The sequence below is a fragment of the Scyliorhinus torazame genome, chromosome X (assembly GCF_047496885.1).
Source record: "Scyliorhinus torazame isolate Kashiwa2021f chromosome X, sScyTor2.1, whole genome shotgun sequence".
NCBI classification, from domain to species: Eukaryota; Metazoa; Chordata; class Chondrichthyes; order Carcharhiniformes; family Scyliorhinidae; genus Scyliorhinus; species Scyliorhinus torazame.
In genome coordinates this window covers 30,227,278-30,253,110 of record NC_092738.1, presented here as the reverse complement: position 1 = coordinate 30,253,110, position 25,833 = coordinate 30,227,278, and the positions used below count along the sequence as shown (strand labels likewise).

Here is a 25,833-nt window from a genome sequence, read left to right as displayed (position 1 = left end):
GCGGGACTCTCCGATTCTTCACGCCGGCGGGACTCTCCGATTCTTCACGCCGGCTGGACTCTCCGATTCTTCACGCCGCCGGGACTCTCCGATTCTTCACGCCGGCGGGACTCTCCGATTCTTCACGCCGGCGGGACTCTCCGATTCTTCACGCCGCCGGGACTCTCCGATTCTTCACGCCGGCGGGACTCTCCGATTATACACGCCGCCGGGACTCTCCGATTCTTCACGCCGCCGTGACTCTCCGATTATACACGCCGGCGGGACTCTCCGATTCTTCACGCCGGCGGGATTCTCCGATTATACACGCCGGCGGGACTCTCCGATTCTTCACGCCGGCGGGATTCTCCGATTATACACGCCGGCGGGACTCTCCGATTCTTCACGCCGGCGGGACTCTCCGATTATACACGCCGGCGGGACTCTCCGATTCTTCACGCCGGCGGGACTCTCCGATTCTTCACGCTGCCGGGACTCTCCGATTCTTCACGCCGGCGGGACTCTCCGATTCTTCACGCCGCCGGGACTCTCCGATTCTTCACGCCGCCGGGACTCTCCGATTCTTCACGCCGCCGGGACTCTCCGATTCTTCACGCCGCCGGGACTCTCCGATTCTTCACGCCGGCGGGACTCTCCGATTCTTCACGCCGCTGGGACTCTCCGATTATACACGCCGCCGGGATTCTCCGATTATACACGCCGCCGGGACTCTCCGATTCTTCACGCCGGCGGGACACTCCGATTCTTCACGCCGGCGGGACTCTTCGATTCTTCACGCCGCCGGGACTCTCCGATTCTTCACGCCGCCGGGACTCTCCGATTCTTCACGCCGCCGGGACTCTCCGATTCTTCACGCTGGCGGGACTCTCCGATTCTTCACGCCGGCGGGACTCTCCGATTCTTCACGCCGCCGGGACTCTCCGATTCTTCACGCCGCCGGGACTCTCCGATTATACACGCCGGCGGGACTCTCCGATTCTTCACGCCGGCGGGACTCTCCGATTATACACGCCGGCGGGACTCTCCGATTCTTCACGCCGGCGGGACTCTCCGATTCTTCACGCCGCCGGGACTCTCCGATTCTTCACGCCGGCGGGACTCTCCGATTCTTCACGCCGCCGGGACTCTCCGATTCTTCACGCCGGCGGGACTCTCCGATTCTTCACGCCGCCGGGACTCTCCGATTCTTCACGCCGGCGGGACTCTCCGATTCTTCACGCCGCGGGGACTCTCCGATTCTTCACGCCGCCGGGACTCTCCGATTCTTCACGCCGGCGGGACTCTCCGATTATACACGCCGGCGGGACTCTCCGATTCTTCACGCCGGCGGGACTCTCCGATTATACACGCCACCGGGACTCTCCGATTATACACGCCGGCGGGACTCTCCGATTCTTCACGCCGGCGGGACTCTCCGATTCTTCACGCCGGCGGGACTCTCCGATTCATCACGCCGGCGGGACTCTCCGATTATACACGCCGGCGGGACTCTCCGATTATACACGCCGGCGGGACTCTCCGATTCTTCACGCCGCCGGGACTCTCCGATTCTTCACGCCGCCGGGACTCTCCGATTCTTCACGCCGCCGGGACTCTCCGATTCTTCACGCCGGCGGGACTCTCCGATTCTTCACGCCGCCGGGACTCTCCGATTCTTGACGCCGCCGGGACTCTCCGATTATACACGCCGGCGGGACTCTCCGATTCTTCACGCCGCCGGGACTCTCCGATTCTTCACGCCGCCGGGACTCTCCGATTCTTCACGCCGCCGGGACTCTCCGATTCTTCACGCCGGCGGGACTCTCCGATTCTTCACGCCGGCGGGACTCTCCGATTCTTCACGCCGGCGGGACTCTCCGATTCTTCACGCCGGCGGGACTCTCCGATTCTTCACGCCGGCGGGACTCTCCGATTCTTCACGCCGGCGGGACTCTCCGATTCTTCACGCCGGCGGGACTCTCCGATTCTTCACGCCGGCGGGACTCTCCGATTCTTCACGCCGGCGGGACTCTCCGATTCTTCACGCCGGCGGGACTCTCCGATTCTTCACGCCGCCGGGACTCTCCGATTCTTCACGCCGCCGGGACTCTCCGATTCTTCACGCCGCCGGGACTCTCCGATTATACACGCCGCCGGGACTCTCCGATTCTTCACGCCGCCGGGACTCTCCGATTCTTCACGCCGCCGGGACTCTCCGATTCTTCACGCCGCCGGGACTCTCCGATTCTTCACGCCGCCGGGACTCTCCGATTCTTCACGCCGCCGGGACTCTCCGATTATACACGCCGGCGGGACTCTCCGATTCTTCACGCCGCCGGGACTCTTCGATTCTTCACGCCGGCGGGACTCTTCGATTCTTCACGCCGGCGGGACTCTCCGATTCTTCACGCCGGCCGGACTCTCCGATTATACACGCCGGCGGGACTCTCCGATGCTTCACGCCGCCGGGACTCTCCGATTATACACGCCGGCGGGACTCTCCGTTTCTTCACGCCGCCGGGACTCTCCGATTCTTCACGCCGGCGGGACTCTCCGATTCTTCACGCCGGCGGGACTCTCCGATTCTTCACGCCGGCGGGACTCTCCGATTCTTCACGCCGGCGGGACTCTCCGATTATACACGCCGGCGGGACTCTCCGATTCTTCACGCCGGCCGGACTCTCCGATTATACACGCCGGCGGGACTCTCCGATTCTTCACGCCGCCGGGACTCTCCGATTATACACGCCGGCGGGACTCTCCGATTCTTCACGCCGCCGGGTCTCTCCGATTCTTCACGCCGGCGGGACTCTCCGATTCTTCACGCCGGCGGGACTCTCCGATTCTTCACGCCGGCGGGACTCTCCGATTCTTCACGCCGGCGGGACTCTCCGATTCTTCACGCCGGCGGGACTCTCCGATTCTTCACGCCGGCGGGACTCTCCGATTCTTCACGCCGGCGGGACTCTCCTATTATACACGCCGCCGGGACTCTCCGATTCTTCACGCCGGCGGGACTCTCCGATTATACACGCCGCCGGGACTCTCCGATTCTTCACATTGGCGGGATTCTCCAATTTTTCACATCGGCAGGATTCTCCGTCCGTTCACGCCGGCGTATTCTTCTGTTCCGCTGCAGGCTGAGCTCCAAATTCACCGTCCCCACTAGCAGTGGTAGCGGGACACTGGGATCGGAGAATCCCGGCTATTAAAACAAGTGTGGTCTTAGTAAGTGACTTAAACGAGGAGAGAGGAGTGGAGAAGTTGAGAGAGGTTCAAGACCATGGGGCTAAGAAGATGAAGACGTGGACGCCAATAGTGGAGCAATTCCCGCACCAGCCTCCCTGAACAGGCGCCGGAATGTGGCGACTAGGGACCTTTCACAGTAACTTCATTTGAAGCCTACTTGTGACAATAAGCAATTTTCATTTTCAATTAAAATCAAGAATGTGCAAGTTGCCAGAATTGAAGGAGCGCAGATATCTCTCCGGGTTGTTGGGCAGGAGGAAGGTACAGAGCTAGGGAAGGGTAAGGCCAATAAGAGATTTGTATAAGAGGCAGAAAATTGTAAAGTCGAAGTGTTTGTGGACTCATCATCAATGTAGATCAGTGTCGGATGAACGGGGCTTGGTGCGATTCAGGAATTGGACAGCAGGATTTTGGCTGAGTTCAAGGTAGAATGTGGGACGCCACCCCCTAGGGGTACATTAGAATAGTTAAGTCTAGGGCAGCACGGTGGCACATTGGTAGCACTGCAGTCTCACGGCGCCGAGGTCCCAGGTTCGATCCCGGCTCTGGGTCACTGTCCGTGTGGAGTTTGCACATTCTTCCCGTGTTTGCGTGGGTTTCACCCCAACAACCCAAAGATGCGCAGGCTAGGTGGATTGGCCACGCTAAATTGCCCCTTAATTGGAGAAAATGAATTGGGTACTCTAAATTAAAAAAAAAAAAAGAATAGTTAAGTCTGGAAGTAACAATATGGATGAAGGTTTCAGCAGTGGGCGAGCTGAAATGGGCAGAGTTGAGCAATGCTATGGAGATTGAAGTGGCCTTGATGATGGAGAGAATGTGGGTTTGGGAGCTTAGCTTGGGATTAAATAGAACACCAAGGTTCTGAATAGCATTCTAGGGGAAGAAAACTTGAATTTATATAGTGCCTTATTCACCTCTCAAAATGCTTCATAAACAATTAATTATGCTTATCAGGGTATCTGACAGTACAGCCCACAGTGTGATGTAAAGCAACACGTGTCCTGTGCCTAGAGTTAGTTGTGGACTGGACAGAGATCTGTGCAGAAGCAAGCATTGGGTTATCTCATAGCTTGGGCTATATCCTGTATATGTACATAAAAGTGTTGTCAATAAACACTTAAAGTTTCATAGAATTTACAGTGCAGAAGGAGGCCCTTCGGCCCATCGAGACTGCACCGGCTCTTGGAAAGAGCACCGTACCCAAGGTCAACACCTCCACCCTATCCCCATAACCCAGTAACCCCACCCAACACTAAGGGCAATTTCGGACACTAAGGGACAATTTTATCATGGCCAATCCACCTAACCTGCACATCTTTGGACTGTGGGAGGAAACCGGAGCACCCGGAGGAAACCCACGCACACATGGGGAGGATTTGCAGACTCCGCACAGACAGTGACCCAAGCCGGAAGTTCAACAATATAAGACTCCAAACCTCTTTGTGCGATCCAGTGAACATACAACATTGCTTAAGTGCAGTGTATGTAGGCAAATTGAGCACTTATTTTTCATACCTCAATCTTGCAGGGAAATGCATGAGCAGTTAACCTGTTTTTTAGTGGTGTTAGTCGAGGGATGAAAGTTGGCCAGGACACCGGGAGATTGCCACGCTCTTCAAAGTGTACCGTGGTATCTTTGCCATTCCCCTAAAATACTAAATGGGATTTAAGGTGGCACAATTCCAAGACAAGAAATGGGCTCCCACGTCTTGCCAAAGTCCTCCCTCAACCAATACCATCCATAGAATCAGATGAAGTGATCATTCATCTAGTTGCTGTTTGTGAGATGCTACTGGTGCAGACTGGCTGCCAAGCCTGTCTCCATAAAGGACACCTCAAAAAAACAAATTGTGCAAAAATACTGTATAGCATTTGGATATGATGGTGGGGGTACAGAGAGGCAGCTGCAATACTCAACTTCTCTGTCTGACTGTGATGCGAATGAATTTATATAGTGCCTTATTCACCTCTCCGCTATTGTGTTCAGGTTCCATCTGCCACTCACCAGAGCTGCAATAAACATTCATTCTCTCTCTTGTTCCACTATTGGCCACTGTACCATCAAAATAAACAGCCTGCAGCAGTCATTTCTACTTGCTTTGCATTTAAGTATATTTTCAAAGGGATACATATTGCTGTCCTGATCATCGACACATGGAAGCACGACAGAAAGAGACACAGCAACTGAGAGATTGCCTCCAGGTATGTAGTAACTAAAATGAAAATGCTCAGCCAGATCAGATAACTAGTTTAAATATACGAATTTCCATGATGTAAGTTGTGATATCTCCCCTATCCATTATAGACTGATTTGGTATATTTTTTTGTAAGCAGCCTCTCAACTTGAATATTGCACTTTACACTGAAGTGAGAAGGTATCTGTCAGTACCACGCAGTAACCAATCAGGAGGATATGTGAAACATTAGTCTGTGGTACTCTCCCTCCTGGTAGGGCATGGGTGACATCAGTGACTCCCCCTATGGTGAACTTCATCACTAACCCTATGTAGCATGTTGTGTTCAGGTTCCATCTGCCACTCACCAGGGCTGCAATAAACAGGATACATCCTGTCCCTCGTGAATCACTCACAGAAGAAGGAAACTTGTGACAGTGGGAACAGAAGAACCTTTTATTTTCCCTTTAATGTAGTATTTCAGCAGCAGTACCAGACGACAAACTAGGAAGCAACACATGGGAGCAAATTAATTGTGTGTACCTGCAGAGATTAACACTGGTGCTTTGATGCCACTCATCACCCTTGTCCTCGCTGGTACCAGGGAATATCATCCGATTTCCTGTCGAACAGCTGAGAGAAGAAGCAAACACTGTGAAAGGAGAACTCCATTCCGATTGGGAACTCGCCTGAAGCGAAGGCAGCAAGAAAACAGACCAGGCGCGATTCTCCAGCCTCATTGCACTCTTGCTCGAGCAAATCGAGGCCGGTGAATGACGGGAGAGGCCAAAAATGAGAACCACACCAGGCGGCAAACCGTTTGTGATGCAACCGGCCCGCTCCCATAGGCGAAATCAGGATCCCACCGTAGCGTGGCAAGACCCTAATTATCATCACTTAAGCCCCATTTCCATACAATTATTGGGAACGACCCCATATCCAACGGCCTCCCGTCATTCAGTGGCCTCCCCAGCAAGTGTTCACGCTGCCGGTGAACACCCCGGGAAGGGGAGCGGACCTGGGGAGGCTACTGTCTTGCCCAGCCAGAACTAGCTTCCGGTATCCGGGATTTCGAGTGACCCATGATTCGGCTTCCCTCCATTAACTTAACTTGGCCAGTCTGGTGGATGTGGTGAAGGTTGATTTGAAGAAGTGCGATGCCCTCCCTCTGAACTTGGCAGGAAGAGTACAAACGGTGAAGATGGATATTCACCCAAGGTTTCTGTTTCTTTGGAAGATTCAATAAGTTAATATCTACTTTTGTTTGGGCGGGTAAGACCCCTTGGGTTCGTAGGGCATTTCTGCAAAGGAACAGACAATCGGGAGGTTTGGTACCTTCTAATCTGCTGTGTTATTGCTGGGGGGGGGGGGCAAACATTGAGAAGGTGCAGGGGTGGTTTAAGGATCTGGACTCTATATGGGGGATGGATGGAGGAGGCTTTATGCTGAGGATGGAGTCTGAAGGCCCTGGTTACTGCACCACACCCGTTCTCTCCAGCAAAACTTTTTTGTTGAGCCAAATGGTAATAGCCTCTCTGAGGATTTGGAATCAATTTAGGCACAGTTTTAAATTGGGCTCTTTGGTGCCGATTTGCAGGAACCATGGGGGCGATTCTCCGATATAGAGGCCAAGGGGCTGTTTAGCACAGGGCTAAATCGCTGGCTTTGAAAGCAGACCAAGGCAGGCCAGCAGCACGGTTCAATTCCCATACCAGTCTCCCCGAACAGGTGGCGGAATGTGGCGACTAGGGGCTTTTCACAGTAACTTCATTGAAGCCTACTTGTGACAATAAGCGATTTTCATTTCAAGTGTTCGCACCATCGTGAACGCCGCTCCAGCATCCTTGCGCGGCGCCAAATGGGCGCCGTGCCAACCCGCGCATGCGCAGTTGGGCCGCGCCATCCTGCGCATGCGCGGGGAACCTCTTACGCACGCCGGCCTCTCACCAACATGGAGCCGGTGTTCTGGGGCCGCACGCGGAAGGAGGTAGGCCCGGGGGGGGGAAAGAGGCCAGCCCGCCGATCGGTGGGCCCCGATCGCGGGGCAGACCCCATCAGAGGCCACCCCGGTGAAGGAGCCCCCCCTCCTCCCCCCCCCCCCCCCCAGAGGCCGCCCCCCCCCCCCCAAGTGTTCCCGCACAGTTCCCGCCGGCAGCGACCAGGGGTGGACGGCGGCGGCAGGAAACTTTCATGTCGTAGCGGCCGCTCGGCCCATCCGGGCCAGAGAATCGCCGCTCGCCGGTTCTCCAAGTGGCCTGGTGCGAATCGCGCGCCGCTGATTTCCGGGGGGGTGGGAGAATCGCGTGCGTGGGTCGGGGCGGCGTGGCGCGATTCGCACGGCACCCCGGCGATTCTCCCACCCGGCGTGGGGGTGTGGGGTGGAGTATAGGTTTGTGCTGTCTGGTCTAGATTCAACACTCAGGGCATGGGAGAGGGAGGAGTTGGAGAGGTTTCGAGATATATTTCTGGAGGGTAGATTTGCCAGTCTAGATGAGATTTTGGAGAAGTTGCAACTCCTGAGAGGGAATGTATTCCGATGCTTTCAGGTGCGCGATTTTGTACGTAAGGAGCTTCCTTTTTTTCCCCTGGTGCCAGATACTCACTTATGGATAGGATCCTGTCCTTGGACAGGCTAGGGGAGGGAAGGATCACAGGCCTTTCTGGGCAGATGTTGGCGATGGAGCAGGCATCGCATGAAGAAGTAGAGGAGGTGGGAGGACGAGTTGAGTTTGGTCTTGGGGGGCCGTGGGGGTGGGGGGGGGGGGGGTAGGGGGGGGGGGTGTTGTGGAGTGAGGAACTCCACCTCCTCATGTACAAGGTTAAGTGTGATACCTTGACAAGGCAGTTGCCAATTAGGGCTAGTTTTTATTTTTTGTTATTTAATATTTATTTATTTGTTGTTGTTTTTGTTTAAATTTAAAAAGGTCATTATTATCTGTATTGTTACAATGTTGTGTAAAGGATGCACAATGTACTGTGTTGGTTGACCAAAAATTTTCAATAAAATATTATTTAAAAAAAAAAAAAGTGTGATACCTGAGGAAGGAGCTGTGCTCCGAAAGCTAGTGATTTGAAACAAACCTGTTGGACTTTAACCTGGTGTTGTAAGATTTCTTACCAAGTCTGATACAGTTCAAGGTGGTGCACAGGTCCCACCTGACCAGGGTGTGTATGAGTGTCTCGGGGGCGGAGGACCCTAACCCAGGCCCACTCCACCACCACATCCCCGTAACCCCACTTAACCTACACATCTTTGGGCACTAAGGGGCAATTTAGCCTGGCCAATACACCTAAACTGCATATCTTGCACTGTGAATCGGTATTCGCTAAGGAGAGAGACATGACGGATGTTGAGGTTAGGGATGGGTGTGTGAATACCCTTGGACATGTCAGCATAATGAAGGATGAAGCGTTGGATATTTTAAAATGCATTAAGGTAAACAAGTCCCCTGGGCCGGATGGGATATATCCCAGGTTACTGTGTGAAGCAAGAGAGGAAATAGCTGGGGCCTTAACAGATATCTTTGCATCATCTTTGACCACAGGCGAGGTTCCAGAGGACTGGAGAATAGCTAATGTTATCCCTTTGTTCAGGAAGGGCAGCAGGGATAACCCAGGTAATTATAGGCTGGTGAGCCTGACGTCAGTGGTGGGGAAGCTGTTGGAGAAGATAGTGAGGGACAGGATTTATTCACGTTTGGAAGTGAATGAGCTTGTTAGTGATAGGTAATATGGTTTTGTGCAGGGAAGGTCATGTCTTACCAATGTGATAGAGTTTTTTGAGGAGGTGACAAAATTCATTGATATGGGAAAAGCTGTTGATGTCGTCCACATGGACTTTAGTAAGGGGGTTGACTAGGTCCTTCAAGGCAGTCTGGCACAAAAGGTAAAGTCGCATGGGATTCGGGCTGTGCGAGCGAGATGGATACACAACTGTCTTGGCAACAGGAGTCAGAGAGTAACAATAGAATGGGGTTTTTCAGAATGGAGCTCTGTAACTAGTGATGTTCCACAGGGATCAGTGCTGGGACACTGTTGTTTGTAATAGATATAAATGATCTGGAGGAAAATGTAGATGGTCTGATTAGTAAGTTTGCAGATAGTGAAGGGGACTGTCAGAGAATACAGCTGAATATCGATCGATTGGGCAGGGAAATGGCAGATGGAGTTCAATCCGGACAAATGTGAGGTGATGCATTTTGGAAGATCAAATTCAGATGTGAATTATACAATAAATGGCAGACTCCTTAGGACATTGACATACAGAGGGATCTGGGCGTTCAGATCTATTGGTCCTTGAAAGTGGTAATGCAGGTGGATAAGGTGGTCAAGAAGGCATACGCATGCTTGCCTTCATCGGCCGGGGCATTGAGTACAAGAGTTGGCAGGTCATGTTACAGTTGTATAAAACTTTAGTTCGGCCACGTTTGGAATGTTGTGTGCAGTTCTGGTCGCCACACTACCAGAAAGACGTGGATGCTTTGGAGAGAGTGCAAAGAAGGTTTACCAGGATGTTGCCAGGAGGAGAGGTTGAATAAACTCGGATTGTTTTCGTTGGAAAGACGGAGGCTGAGGGGATTAGGGTCTACAAAATTACAAGAGGTATAATCAGGGTGAATAGTCACAAGCTTTTTCCCAGGGAGGAAGACTCAGTTACAAGGGAGCACAGGGGTCAAGGTGGGAGGGGCAGAGTTTAGGGGATATATGCGGGGAAAGTTTTTCACGCAGAGGGTGGTGGGTGCCTGGAACGCGTTACCAGTGGAGGTGGTGGAGGCCGGCATGAAAGCAGCATTTAAGGTGTATCTTGATAGACACGTGAACGGGCGGGGAATGGAGAGAAACAGATCGTTTGGGCAATAAGTAGTAGGTCTAAATAAGGAATCTGGATCGGCGCAGGCTTGGTGGGCCGAAGGGCCTGTTCCTGTGCTGGAATGTTCTTTGAATGCCAGTCGAGGCTGGCACACTTGTGGTCTTGATCTAAACCACAAGCCTACACACAATGTTGCTTTGCACCCTGTGCTCGTTGCCATTTTACTTCCTTTATTCCTCTCAGACTTTCAAAGAACAAAGAACAAAGAAATGTACAGCACAGGAACAGGCCCTTCGGCCCTCCAAGCCCGTGCCGACCATGCTGCCCGACTAAACTACAATCTTCTACACTTCCTGGGTCCGTATCCCTCTATTCCCATCCTATTCATGTATTTGTCAAGATGCCCCTTAAATGTCACTATCGTCCCTGCTCCGCCACCTCCTCCGGTAGCGAGTTCCAGGCACCCACTACCCTCTGTGTAAAAAAACTTGCCTCGTACATCTCTTCTAAACCTTGCCCCTTGCACCTTAAACCTATGCCCCTTAGTAATTGATCCCTCTACCCTGGGGAAAAGCCTCTGACTATCCACTCTGTCTATGCCCCTCATAATTTTGTACACCTCTATCAGGTCTCCCCTCAACCTCCTTCGTTCCAGTGAGAACATACCAAATTTATTCAACCGCTCCTCATAGCTAATGCCTTTCGACTGAAACTTGAGAAAAGTTTTGGAAATGTGCTGTTTTATGTACCATGAGTCACTCGTGGTAATAGTAATGTGTCAGATGGTGTGACTTGGGAGTACATTTAATGTATGCAATGGGGGAGGGAAGGAGGAAGGTCAAGAAACAAATTGCACTTTATGCATTGCCTTTTGTGACCTCAGGATTTCCACGTGTTCATTGCAAATGAAGTACTTTTGAAGTGTAGTCACTATTTTAACGTGGGGAAATGCAGCTGCCAGTTCATACATGGCCGTATCCCACAATGGGATTCATTTTAAAAAATAAATTTAAAGTCCCCAATCAATTTTCCAATTAAGGGGCAATTTATCGTGGCCAATCCACCCACCCTGCACATCTTTGGGTTGTGGGGGCAAAACCCATGCAGACACTGGGAGAATGTGCATACTCCACATGGACAGTTATCCAGGGCTGGGATCGAACCTGGGACCTCGGCGCCGTGAAGCAACAGTGCTAACCACTGCATCACCGTGCTGCCCTACACAATGAGATTCATGCCCCCGCCGGCCGCCGAATTCTCCAGTCACCGAAAATTTGGCGGGGGCGGGAATCGCGCCGCGCCAGTTGGCGGGCACCCCCCCGGCGATTCTCCGGCCCGCGATGGGCCAAATTCCCGCTGCTGTCATGCCAGTCCCACCGGCGAGAATCAAACCACCTACCTTACCGGTGGGACTGGCAGCGCGGGCGGGCTCTGGGGTCCTTGGGGGGGGGGGGGGGCGCGGGGTGATCTGGCCCAGGGGGGGTGCCCCCACGGTGGCCTGGCCCGCGATTGGGGCCCACCAATCCGCGGGTGGGCCTGTGCCGTGGGGGCACTCTTTTCCTTCCGCCTCGGCCATAGCCTCCGCGATGGCCGATGCGGAAGTGACCTGCGCATGCGTGGGGATGTCATCAGCAGCCGCTGACGCTCCCGCGCATGCGCGGACTTCCGCCGGCTGGTAGAATCCCTTCGGCCCCGGCTGGCGTGGCGCCAAATGCCTTTCCCGCCGGCTGGCGGCGCGCCAACCACTCCGGCGCGGGCCTAGCCCCTCAAGGTGAGGGCTTGGCCCCTAAAGGTGCAGAGAAATCCGCACCTTTGGGGCGGCCCGACGCCGGAGTGGTTCCCGCCACTCCATCCCGCCGGGACCCCCCACCCCGCTGGGGAGGGGAGAATCCCGGCCAGGGTCTTGTTTGAACATCACATCTGAAAGGTGGCACCTCAGACAGTGCATCACTCTTTCAGCACTGCACAGGAGTGTCAACCTGGATTATGCTCGCAAGGACTCATACCTAAACCTCTTGACTTCGAAGCGAGGATGCTATCACTGGGCCAAGGAATTTTGAGTTTGTGTGCAGAATAACAAAACAGAAGCTCGACTGCTTCAGCCAGTGAGAATTCCGAAAGATCCCAGATTTGATTCCTGGCTGAGGGTGCTGTGGAAGTGACCTCAGTGCCCTAAGGATAGGGACAGGAAAAAACCAGGGCGTGTTCCCACTCCTGATTGCATAGGTGTGGGCTTCAGATGAGGACAGAACCTGGCTCAGCTATGATGTTTCTTGGGGTTGGCACAGTAAGAAGTCTTACAACACCAGGTTAAAGTCCAACAGGTGTGTTTCAAACACTAGCTTTCGGAGCGCTGCTCCTTCCTCAGGTGAATTAGGAAGGAGCAGCGCTCCGAAAGCTAGTGTTTGAAACAAACCTGTTGGACTTTAACCTGGTGTTGTAAGACTTCTTACTGTGCTCACCCCAGTCCAACGCCAGCATCTCCACATCCTGGGGTTGAGCAGCACACCCTTTCTGGGCTCAGATGAAGAGAACGATCTCTTGGATGAAGAAGTAGAGGGTATTGAGTCAACACCACCCGGAGAAGTGGAAAAATAAGCCTCACAAGCTTCACACAATTTGCATTATCATGGACTTGATCCAAACCACACCATCAAATGACAAAGAGTCATCCAGACTCGAAACGTTAGCTCCCCTCTCTCTCCACAGATGCTGTCATACCCGCTGAGATTGTCCAGCATTGTCTGTGTTTATTTGTGACAGTGAAGAGGGAGTTTGTCACATCGTCAAACCCATTGATATACAATAAAAGTAGATGGTGGCCTTTAGCACTTCACTGAGGATATTCTGTCTCGATAGCCCTCCTTTGTTACATGGCAGATCTGGAGTCTGGGAATTTATTGTTCCTGTGTTTTGGAGTAAACCTTGACAATAGGAGGTGTGAAATTCCACAGAAGGGTGCTGTTTAGGCATCTCCACTCAACGGAGACTCCTGCCTATTTTAATCCAATTTGGAAATTTTCAGAAAGCTTGCTAGGCTGTTGAAGTAGCTAAAGTCAGGTAACCCCTCGGCAGCTATCAAGGTCCATTTTTGAAGGAATAGTTTTTTTTTAAAATGGTAGTATGGTCATGCCTACACTGGCATCACACCCTGTGGAGGGATTAAGTCCCATTGTTGGGGTCGATAAGAGTAAACAATTTTAAGTTTTACTCTACTAACCCTGGAAGTGGACAATGGTGAATCAAGGTACCAAAATTTATAAAATCATAGAATCCCTACAGTGCAGAAGGAGGCCATTCAGCCCGTCGAGTCTGCACCGACCTTCTGAAAGAGCACCCTACCCAGGGCCCCCCCCCCCTTGCCCTTTCCCTGTAACCCCGCACATTGATCAAGGCCAATCCACCTAACCTGCACATCTTTGGACTGTGGGAGGAAACCCACGCACACACCGGGGGGGGGGGGGGGAAAGAGAGAGAGAGAGAGAGAATGTGCAAACTCCACACAGACAGTCACCCAAGGCCGGAATCGAACCCCGGTCCCTGGCGCTGTGAGGCAGCAGTGCTGGCCACTGTAGCAGTATCCTCTAGCCCGTTCTACTCTTCCCTCCTGGGTTGGCCTGTCTTCCTGACCTAGTTAAAATTGCACTGGACCCTGCTGATGTCATTGGTACCTGAACTGCATATTTAAAGATGGATCCTGCCAGCTTTTAAAATAAGGGCTATAATGTAGGCTGACTTCCTCCCCCCCCCCCCCCCCCCGCCCCCACCCCTCCCCTTGTGAGAGCGAGAGACATAGCCTGATTTTGAAAGTAATGTTTGAACCCAGGTTGGCTTAAAAGTAGAAAAGGGATACCACACCGGACAATAATTTGCCAGGTTTCCAGTGAATGTTTGAAATGAAGAAGAGTTGGGGAAAAATAAGACATTGAGAAAAAGAGAGGTTGGGGAAAAAAGGTGACTCGAAAATGAAAGACTTCAACGTTTCCTGTTTCACTGACTTTACCGTTGTCTGACCCAACTGCTGGGAAAGTCCCACTGAAACCAGAAGTCAGCATGTGTGTTTCTAATAAAGATTCTGAATGAGGTGAAATTGACACATTGGACAGGGAGCTGGCGTGAAGACAGAGAGTTTCATCTGACCATCGCCACCGAGGAGATGGCAAGGGATACCCAGTAAGTTTGTGAAGTTCAGTACACCAGCGTGCGTTTTGTTTGTTAACACTTGCTCAGCGATGCCTTTGAATTCATGAACGTTTGGGAATGAGAAATGTAAGAGCCAGTTTTGTTGTTATTTTACTGTGAATCATAATTTAATTATTTCTGTTGATGATCCAAATACTATTGGAGCTGGGTATGATGAGAATAACGAGCTCCTGAATAAACAAATCAGATTTAGATCACCACCAATTTTGCTGTTATGTAGATCAATATGAGAAGCTGGGACTGTTCTCGGAGAGCAGATTAAGATCAGATTTAAAAGTGACTTTCAGCATCATGAGAGGTCTGGACAGAGTATCATAGAATTTACAGTGCACAGGTTTAGCACAGGGCTAAATCGCTGGCTTTGAAAGCAGACCAAGGCAGGCCAGCAGCATGGTTCAATTCCCGTAACAGCCTCCCCGAACAGGTGCCGGAATGTGGCGACTAGGGGCTTTTCACAGTAACTTCATTGAAGCCTACTCGTGACAATAAGCGATTTTCATTTAATTTCAGAAGGAGGCCATTCAGCCCATCAAGTCTGCACTGGCCCTTGGAAAGAGCACCATACTTAAGCCCACACCTCCACCCTATCCCCGTAACCCAGTAACCCCACCTCAACTTTTTGGACACTAAGGGCAATTTATCATGCCAATCCACCTAACCTGCACATCTTTGGACTGTGGGAGGAAACCGGAGCACCCGGAGGAAACCCACGCAGACACGGGGAGGATGTGCAGACTCCACACAGACAGTGACCCAAGCCGGGAATCGAAACCTGGGACCCCAGAGCTGTGAAGCAACTGTGATAACCACTGTGCTACTGTGCTGCCCGTAGATAGGGAGCTATTGCAGGAAGGACTGAGAACCAGACAGCACTGATTCCAGGTGATGGACAACTGCTCCGTGAGGGAAAATCTGTTCACACAGCAAATGGTTAAGATCTGCCTGAAGGTGGATTGGCGGCAGATTCAATCAATCCTTCAAAAGAGAATTGTTTGAAAAGATGTGAATTGGGACTTGGTGAGTTTCTCTTGCAAAAAGTTGGCATGGGGGCAGCACAGTGGCGCAGTGGTTAGCACTGCTGCCTCACGGCACTGAAGACCCGGGTTCGAATCCCAGCTCTGGGTCACTGTCCGTGTGGAGTTTGCACATTCTCCCCGTGTCTGCGTGTGTCTCACTCCCACAATCCAAAGATGCGCAGGGTAGGTGGATTGGTCAAGCTAATTGGGAAAAAAAAAGAATTGGGCACTTTAAATTTATTTTTAAAAAAGAAAGTCGGCATGGACACAGAGCCAAATGGTCTCCTTCTGTTCTTTAACCATTCTAGGATTCTATGAAACCAGAGTGGAAGGGGGAATTTAGTAACCAGTTTTTCCTCTCTCTACCCACACTGTGGGAGAGCTAACTTGGACAAATGCACTGTGCCACCTCATTATATGGCTTTAATAATCTCAGAAGGAACGTTTCTTTTACAAAAGAACACAATTTACAATGGTGGATGTTGAAAAAAGCTTCCTAGTTTATTTCTATTGCTGTTTCTATGTGCTGTTTCATATTGGGACCCACTCGTTAACGCAATGGGACTAGAATTTCTGAACATTTCTAACTTATCTACCCCATTCCCCCTCAAAAATACAGGAAATTCTGATCATGTATTTTTATTTTCAGTTGAATATCTGTTTAATTTGTTCTGTTTTACAAAAACCCACTCGGTTGTCTGAAACTGGAAGTAGTGTGGGGGAAGGTTGTCCCAATTTGAACTATTGTCGTGCATCGGTATTGTGGCGTGTGTCGGGGGAGTGTTGGGGTAGATAAGGGAGGCAGTGAGACAACAGAAGAGGTACAGGCAACAAAATAGATTCATTTCCATTATTGCGCCTTTTTGAAGAATAGCAGGTGAAAGTCTTTTTGTATTCCTGTGAAAACATTACATTTATAGATACTGAAAACTGCTTTCATCTGTTAGTCAGGATTTGTTAGTGCTTCCTGCTGGACAAAGACTCTGAGGGGCAGGTCACTCATTCTCTTCTAATGAAAGGTCCATGACCTGAAACATTAACTCTGTTTCCCTCTCCAAAGTTGCAGCCTCACCTGTTGAGTATTTTGAGCATTGAGTTCTGTATCTTTCTTTGAGCCTTCTTCTCTGGAGAAGTTATTTTACTTCAGGCTGTGCGACCAGCTCTGCCACAATTTTTCCATTGGCTGGCCTTGCTCCAGCAATCCGCCTGTAAATGGCCCATTTCACACGGAGATGCACGCGTGTTGCTGGGTAGACGACTTCTGGGCAGCAGCCAGTTTATGGATCCTTAGTTGCGAGCTGTGAGCTGCTCTGCAACAGAAATATCTAATGCAGCTTTCAGAATTTGATTTTGCTCCGTTAATAGTCTTCTTTGGCCTCATTTTCCAAATCTCGCACTAAATGATTTATTGTCGCCAAATCTACAAAACTCTAGAAATTGCTTGAGGGTCGCAAAGAACTGCGTAATATTTTCCCCTTCTAACTGATTCCTTTGGTGAATAAAGATCTCGGGCGGGATTCTCCATAGCCCAACGCCGAAATTGGGATCGGCGATCGGGCGGAGAATGGATGTGTGACGCTGGTCCGCCATGCTCTGTCCACTCCAAACTGGAGTCATCGTGATGTGCGCCATTGGAACGCCGTTGGCGCGTCATTGGCCGGCCCACCCACGATCCTCCGCCCCCGATGGCCTGAGTTCCCAACGGCGAGGGCCACGTGTGGTCCCAGCGGTCGGGAACCTGGGGCGAGATTCTCCGACCCCCGCCCCCGCCGGGTCAGAGAATCGCCGGGGGCTGGCGTGAATCCCGCCCCCGCCGGTTGCCGAATTCTCCGGCACCGGATATTCGGCGGGGGCGGTAATCGCGCTGTGCCGGTTGGCGGGCCCCCCCCTGCGATTCTCCGGCCCGGATGGGCCAAAGTCCCACTGCTAAAATGCCTGTCCCGCCGGCGTAGATTAAACCACCTACCTTACCGGCGGGACAAGGCGGCGCGGGCGGGCTCCGGGGTCGGGGGGGGGGGGGCGCTGGGCGATCTGGCCCCGGGGGGTGCCCCCACGGTGGCCTGGCACCCGATCGGGGCCCACCGATCCGCGGGCGGGCCTGTGCCCTGGGGGCACTCTTTTCCTTCCGCCTTCGCCACGGTCTCCACCATGGCGGAGGCGGAAGAGACTCCCTCCACTGCGCATGCGTGGGGACGCCGTGAGCGGCCGCTGACGGTCCCGCGCATGCGCCGCCTGGCAATGTGGGCAGCACGGTAGCATTGTGGATAGCACAATTGCTTCACAGCTCCAGGGTCCCAGGTTCGATTCCGGCTCGGGTCACTGTCTGTGCGGAGTCTGCACATCCTCCCCGTGTGTGCGTGGGTTTCCTCCGGGTGCTCCGGTTTCCTCCCACAGTCCAAAGATGTGCAGGTTAGGTGGATTGGCCATGATAAATTGCCCTTAGTGTCCAAAATTTCCCTTTGTGTTGGGTGAAGTGACTGGGTTATGGGGATAGGGTGGAGGTGTTGACCTTGGGTAGGGTGCTCTTTCCAAGAGCCGGTGCAGACTCGATGGGCCGAATGGCCTCCTTCTGCACTGTAAATTCTATGAATGTCATTTCCGCGCCAGCTGGCGGAGCACCAAAGGCCTTTCCCGCCAGCTGGCGGGGCGGAAATCAGTCCGGCACGGGCCTAGTCCCTCAAGGTTAGGGCTCGGCCGCTCAAGGGGCAGAGGATTCCGCACCTTTGGGGCGGCGCGATGCCGGACTGATTCGCGCCGATTTTGGCGCCGGTCGGCGGACATCGCGCCGATTACGGAGAATTTCACCCTCTATTTCCCTTGTTATGTGGCTCATTCGAACACTAACCCCAGCATGGTTCAGATGTAGACCGTCTCAACACCGTCCCACTGCAAGTTCCCCAATGTCTTGAACCCTGGCACTGGGCAGGCTACATAGCTGCTTGGACTCTTGTTCATTGCTGCAGAGAACAGTGTCAATCCTCTTTGCTAGACCGTCCCCCACTACCAGTAACTTCTATTTGCTCTCCCCACTTGAATGGCTTCCTGTACCACAATGCTGATCCTGCAACCCCCACCCTTATCCCAACTAGCCAAAAGAATCTCAAACCTGTTGGATAATTGCAGAGGTTGACATGCCTGCACACCTGCCCTCTGTGTCCCTTTACCCCAGTTGCAGTCACACCCTCTTGCCCCTGACCACCTTCCAAATCAGAAGACCCTATCCTAAGGGCTGTCACCGTCTCCTGGTACAAAAGGTCTAGGTAACTTTCCCCCTTCCTGATGTGACGCAGTGTCTGAAGCTCAGCCTCCAGCTCAATGACTCTAAGCCAAAGCTCCTCAAACTGCAAACACTTGCTGCAGACGTGTTTGCCCTGGATCACACTGGTATCCAGGTGTTCCCACGTGTTGCAGCCATGACACATCACTTGTTCTGCCACCCGTATGTGTTTTAATTAATTACTTTATCCAACTATTTATTTTCTTTTATGTATTTTGTTAATCTTACCACAAATTCCTGTGCTATTTTAAACCGTAGTATTGAACTAACCTTCACCACTCACCAGATGCTCATCAAACAGCGAGCATTTTCCCCTGTCACAGAACAAGAACCAATTCCCCCCTCAGCTCGCCAAGCTCCCAGCGCTCCGTTCAGGTTGCACTCTAGTCCTGAATCTGTGATAAAAACAGAAAATGTTGGAAATATTCAGCAGGTCAGGCAGCATCTGTGAAGAGAGAAACAAAAGTTAACTTTTCATGTCATGCTAAAATTGTCCCTTCGTGTCTAAAGATATGCAGGTTAGATGGATTGGCCATGTTAAATTGTCCCTTGTTGTCCAAAGATGTGCAGGTTAGATGGGGTTACGCGGAGGGGGAGCCTTGGACCGATGGACGTTGTCTCCAGCCCATGTGAGGTGCCGTGTCCGGTCTGTCAAACATCTGTTTGGCCGTCCTCTGTGCGTCATTGTCCTGAGTCCCCGTCCTCTGTGCGTCACTGTCCTGAGTCCCTGTCCTCTGTCCGTCACTGTCCTGGCTCTCTGTCCTCTTTGTCCGTTTCATGGCTGTCAGTGTCCTGACTATCCGTCCTCTGTTCGTCACTGTCGTTTGTGTCGATCCTCTGTGCATCCGTTTCCTGTGCCCCGGCTTCGGACGAGGGCCCTCCTGTCCGTCTTCCTTCCCCTCCCTGGCGTGCGTCCTTATGGGCAGATGGGCGTGGACCTGGACGGCGGTGGCTTGTCTGAGACGTTCCGGGACGATCGTAGGCTGGCCCTGGAATACACAATAAAGCATGTATCGTTAGACACGCGGAGTCAGGAGTGAGGGGGGGGTTAGGATTGGAGGGGGCAGTGTGAGTGGGTGGTGTGAGGGGGGGGTTAGGGGGTGGAGGGGGCAGTGTGAGGGAGTGCAGTGTGGGGGGGGGGGGGGTTGGGGGGAGGTGAGGTGCTGAGGGAGTATAGCCAGGCAGGGGAGTCTCACTTGGCACTGCGCCTCCGATCTGGCATGGCGTTACCTCCCGGGTGGCGGCTCCCCCAGCGAGATCCAGAGCCCTCTGCTCATTGACGGTGAGGGGGTGCAGAACAGGTGATTCCCCCGGGCTACACCCCCTCCGGTTCCTGCACGCTCACGATGGTTGTGAGCTGTCTTATCCTGCGGGGGGGAAAACCATCAGAGTTAGGCGGTCAGCAGCAAGACGCACAGATGTTGGCAACATTATGACTGGGGGGGGGGGCACTGGGCACCACGTCACGGCGGTTCATAAGGGGGGTGTGGTGCACATGTGGGTCGGTTGGAACATGGTGCCCCCCCTCCTGCGTGGGCGGGGGGGGGGCGTGACACGTGGTGAGGGGGGAAGGGAGGGGTGGGGTGTGGCCTGGGGGAACTCTCAGGGTACTTACCCTGGCAGCCCTCGTGAGGTCGTGGAGTTTCTTGCGGCACTGCTCTCCAGAGCGTGGGGTGTGCCCTACAGCGCTAACGGCGAGGCCCACATCACGCCAGTTGCGCCTGACTGAGCTGGCCGGGTGCCGGTGGCCACGTCTTGGGCACAGGATCGCCCTCCGCTCTTCCACTGCGTCCAGCAGTGCCTCCAGGTCATTGTCCCGGAACCTGGGAGTGGCACGGCGGGGCACAGCCATAGTGTTGGGGCCTGTGCGCGGATCGCGCACATAAAATGACGCGGCGCCGTGTCATCCGGGCGTCACGTGATGACAGCGCCACGTCCACCGCGTTTCTCTGGCCCCTTTGCGGGGCCTGAATCGATGCTGCCGGCGGCCTGTTCGCGCCATCATGAAACGCGACGTCGCGGACGCTCTGACTCGCTATCGTAGAATCCCGCCCATTGTGTTGAATGTGAACACCTGTTGTGTGGTTGATTTTGTTTTTGCTTGAACCAACCTGAAAATTCTCAACAACTGAGGTCAAGTGAAATTTTATAACAAATTGTTCTTCAACCAGTGACCCAGTACTAAGCTAATTACCAAGATATCACCACAAATCAGGTAGGTTTTCTCATATCTTTAGTGACCTCCTAACATAGACGTTATACATCCAACAATATTAAATTAGCTAAGAGTCATAAAGCTGCCGTGACAGTGTGGACCTCACTAGATGCGAGTACAGTTCGGAGGGTTTTTATTTTTGTTCCTTCAGAGGATGTGGCCATCGCTGGTTAGACCCGCTTTTATTGCCCATCCCTAATTGCCCCTTGAGAAGGTGGTGGTGAGCTGGCTTCTTGAACCGCTGCAGTCCCTGTGGTGTAGGTACACCCACAGTGCTGTTAGGAAGGGAGTTCCAGGATTTTGACCTGGCGATAGTGAAGGAATGGCTGATATGGTTCCTCGTCAGATAGCGCTACAATGCTGTCTGTCTAATTCAGTACTGGGGGCGGGATTCTCCACTCCCGCGCCGAAGTGCCCAAGCCGTCGTGAACGGCGTCGAGGTTCACGACGGCGCGAAACGGCCACTATCCCGACCGATTCAGGGCCCGATAATGGGCTAGGAGTGGGGCCGCGTCATTTACACGCGCCAGGCCTTGTCGCCACGTAAAGGCGGCGCCGCATAACTGGCTCCACATAACAGCCCTTTGGCCAGTGGAGACAGTCAGTGAGGAGAGGCACAGGGTTGATTCATTATCGCCACCCACCACGTGGAAGACAGCAGCTGGTTAGTCAGTTTAGGTAGCTACAATAGGATTAGCAGTAGTGTCGAACTCAAGTTATAAAAGTGTACATAGTGTAAATAAATGTGTTGAAGTTATTTACACGTCTCGACCTTCCTTGACAAATGCAACACAAGGAAGCCGCTTATGTTACAAAGGAAACATAACAAAACACTCACCTCCATTAATTTTATACTCTTCCCCTTGCAATAAAGCCAACGTTCTATTTCCCTTCTCACTTACTTACTTTACCTGCATACTGACCGTTTGTGACAAATGTACCAGGATGCTCGGTCCCTCTGTACTGCAGCTTTCTGACGTTTTTCTCCATTTAAATGATATTCTGCTTTTCCATTCTTCCTGCCAAAGTGGACAAGCTCATGCTTTCTCATATTATACTCCATGCCAAATTTCCCCCCACTCGTTTAACCCATTTATATCCTTTTACATTCTGTTTGTGTCCTCTTCACGAGTTGCTTTGTTGCCTATCTATGTGTCATCAGCAAATTTAGATACCACACACTCAGTCCCTTTGTCCAAGCCATTACTATTGATTGTAAAGAGGTGACGCCCCGGCACAGATCTCTGTGACACGCCACGAGTTATGGTTTGCCAACCTGAAAATGACCCATTTATCCTGATGTTCTGCTTCCTGTTAGCTAACCAATGCTCTATCCGTGCTAATCTATTACCCCCAACACCATGAGCTCTTATCTTGTGTGGTAATCTTTTATGTGGGATATTATTGAATACCTTGTGGAAATCCAAATACATCACATCTACTGGTTCCCCATTATCCACCCTGCTTGTTACATCCTCAAAGAGCTCTAATTCTCTTTCACGAAACAATGTTGCTCTGCCTGATTGCAATATGATTTTCTAAATGTACTGCCATACCTCCTTAGTAATGGTTTCTAGCACCTTCCCAATGACAGATGTTAGACTGAACAGGCTTATAGTTTCCTGCTTTCTATCTTCCTCTTTTCTTGAATAGAGGTGTCACATTTGTGCTTTTCCAATCTGCTAGGACCTTTCCAGAAGGGAAGTTTGGAAGATTACAACCAATGCATCCACTACCCCTGCAGCCACTTCTTTTAAGGCCCTAGGATACAGGCCATCCGGTCCAGGGGGCTTCAATCCCAACAGTTTTTCCAGTACCTTTCATTAGTGATTGTTTTAAGTTCCTTCTTCCCTATTTCCTCTTGATTTTCAACTATTATTGGGATCTTTTTTGTGTCTTCTACAGTCTTACAACTCAAATCTACATGTTTATTTGGGAGAAAGGGTTCCTGCTTTGTAAATAGGACAAAACCTTTATTACTTTCCCCCACACTTCCCTAGCCTGGAGAAATGAGGCCAATTGTCTTGTCCACCTTGCCATCTTGGGTAAGATCAGCATAACCCAGGAACTAAACCTGCTTTGACGAAGAGTCACCCAGACTGGAACGTTCACTCCCTTCTCTCTCCACAGAGGCTGTCAGACCTGCTGAGATTGTCCAGTATTTTCTGTTTATGTTTCAGATTCCAGCATCGGCAGTAATTTGCTTTTAACTAAACCTGGGATTTTCCTCCAGACCCAAACTTGTGTGTCGGATGACTAATTGATTTATGGGGCCAGCCCTGTGTGTCGGTCAGGGTAATCTGGCTCCTTCGATGAAGTAGAAATCAATCTGAAAATGTGTTGGGGAAACTCGCCCATCGAAAAGGTTCAGGCTGAAACTTATCAACTGATGTTACAAAGTGGCATTGGCTTGGCTAACATTTGAACTCTTGCTTTCCACTAGTGTCAAGGAGATGGAAGAAGCATTTGGACTGCTGTACCAGGAATTTAGACGTTTGAAAACTGTGTGTGTGAGGCAGGCAGAGCTTATTAAGGCGCTGACTGTGAGGAGAGAAATAACCATTGGTGAGTAAAGAGCAGTTTTTCAACCCAGACGAGCCGATCTTCCATTGTGTTGTTCATGGTGAGATGGAAGATGCGCACATTTTTTTATTTAACAAGCGGGGTTATCAATCAACTGTGGCATGAATTATGAACAGTACGAAGTCTTACAACACCAGGTTAAAGTCCAACAGGTTTGTTTCGATGTCACTAGCTTTCGGAGCGCTGCTCCTTCCTCAGGTGAATGAAGAGGTATGTTCCAGAAACATATATATAGACAAATTCAAAGATGCCAAACAATGCTAGGAATGCGAGCATTAGCAGGTGATTAAATCTTTACAGATCCAGAGATGGGGTAACCCCAGGTTAAAGAGGGGTGTATTGTCTCAAGCCAGGACAGTTGGTAGGATTTCGCAGGCCAGATGGTGGGGGATGAATGTAATGTGACATGAATCCCAGGTCCCGGTTGAGGCCGCACTCATGTGTGCGGAACTTGGCTACAAGTTTCTGCTCGGCGATTCTGCGTTGTCGCGGGTCCTGAAGGCCGCCTTGGAGAACGCTTACCCGGAGATCAGAGGCTGAATGCCCTTGACTGCTGAAGTGTTCCCCGACTGGAAGGGAACATTCCTGCCTGGTGATTGTTGCGCGATGTCCGTTCATTCGTTGTCGCAGCGTCTGCATGGTCTCGCCAATGTACCACGCTTCGGGACATCCTTTCCTGCAGCGTATGAGGTAGAAAACGTTGGCCGAGTCGCACGAGTATGTACCGCGTACCTGGTGGTTGGTGTTCTCACGTGTAATAGTGGTATCCATGTCGATGATCTGGCACGTCTTGCAGAGATTGCCATGACAGGGTTGTGTGGTGTCGTGGTCACTGTTCTGAAGACTGGGTAGTTTGCTGCAAACAATGGTTCGTTTGAGGTTGTGCGGTTGTTTGAAGGCAAGTAGTGGGGGTGTGGGGCTGACCTTGGCAAGATGTTCATCGTCATCAATGACGTGTTGAAGGCTGTGAAGAAGATGACGTAGTTTCTCCGCTCCGGGGAAGTACTGGACGACGAAGGGTATTCTGTCGGTTGTGTCCCATGTTTGTCTTCTGAGGAGGTCGGTCCGGTTTTTCGCTGTGGCGCGTTGGAACCGTCGATCGATGAGTCGAGTGCCATATCCCATTCGTACGAGGGCATCTTTCAACGTCTGTAGATGTCTGTTACGCTCCTCCTCGTCTGAGCAGATCCTGTGTATACGGAGCGCTTGTCCATAGGGGATGGCTTCTTTAATGTGTTTAGGGTGGAAGCTGGAGAAGTGGAGCATCATGAGGTTATCCGTGGGTTTGCGGTAAAGCGAAGTGCTGAGGTGACCGTCCTTGATGGAGACGAGTGTGTCCAAGAATGCAACTGATTTTGGAGAGTAGTCCATGGTGAGTCTGATGGTTGGATGGAACTTATTAATGTCATTGTGTAGTCGTTTCAGTGATTCTTCGCCGTGGGTCCAAAGGAAAAAAATGTCATCGATGTATCTGGTGTATAACATCGGTTGAAGGTCCTGTGCGGTGTCTGTTATACACCAGATACATCGATGACATTTTTTTTCCTTTGGACCCACGGCGAAGAATCACTGAAACGACTACACAATGACATTAATAAGTTCCATCCAACCATCAGACTCACTATGGACTACTCTCCAAAATCAGTTGCATTCTTGGACACACTCGTCTCCATCAAGGACGGTCACCTCAGCACTTCGCTTTACCGCAAACCCACGGATAACCTCATGATGCTCCACTTCTCCAGATTCCACCCTAAACACATTAAAGAAGCCATCCCCTATGGACAAGCGCTCCGTATACACAGGATCTGCTCAGACGAGGAGGAGCGTAACAGACATCTACAGACGTTGAAAGATGCCCTCGTACGAATGGGATATGGTACTCGACTCATCGATCGACGGTTCCAACGCGCCACAGCGAAAAACCGGACCGACCTCCTCAGAAGACAAACATGGGACACAACCGACAGAATACCCTTCGTCGTCCAGTACTTCCCCGGAGCGGAGAAACTACGTCATCTTCTTCACAGCCTTCAACACGTCATTGATGACGATGAACATCTTGCCAAGGTCAGCCCCACACCCCCACTACTTGCCTTCAAACAACCGCACAACCTCAAACGAACCATTGTTTGCAGCAAACTACCCAGTCTTCAGAACAGTGACCACGACACCACACAACCCTGTCATGGTAATCTCTGCAAGACGTGCCAGATCATCGACATGGATACCACTATTACACGTGAGAACACCAACCACCAGGTACGCGGTACATACTCGTGCGACTCGGCCAACGTTGTCTACCTCATACGCTGCAGGAAAGG

The 25,833-nt window shown here is 51.7% G+C and overlaps 1 protein-coding gene across 1 annotated transcript in view; it reads left to right on the top strand.

Moving 5' to 3' along the window:
- LOC140405338 (uncharacterized) overlaps window positions 1-25,833 on the top strand; it is a 73,536-nt gene that overhangs the window by 25,738 nt on the left and 21,965 nt on the right. The window contains exon 2 of the mRNA XM_072493628.1: window positions 23,370-23,491. Within this exon, the coding sequence (XP_072349729.1) occupies window positions 23,380-23,491 (112 nt within the window). The 5' untranslated portion in view covers window positions 23,370-23,379. The remainder of the gene's footprint in view (window positions 1-23,369; window positions 23,492-25,833) is intronic.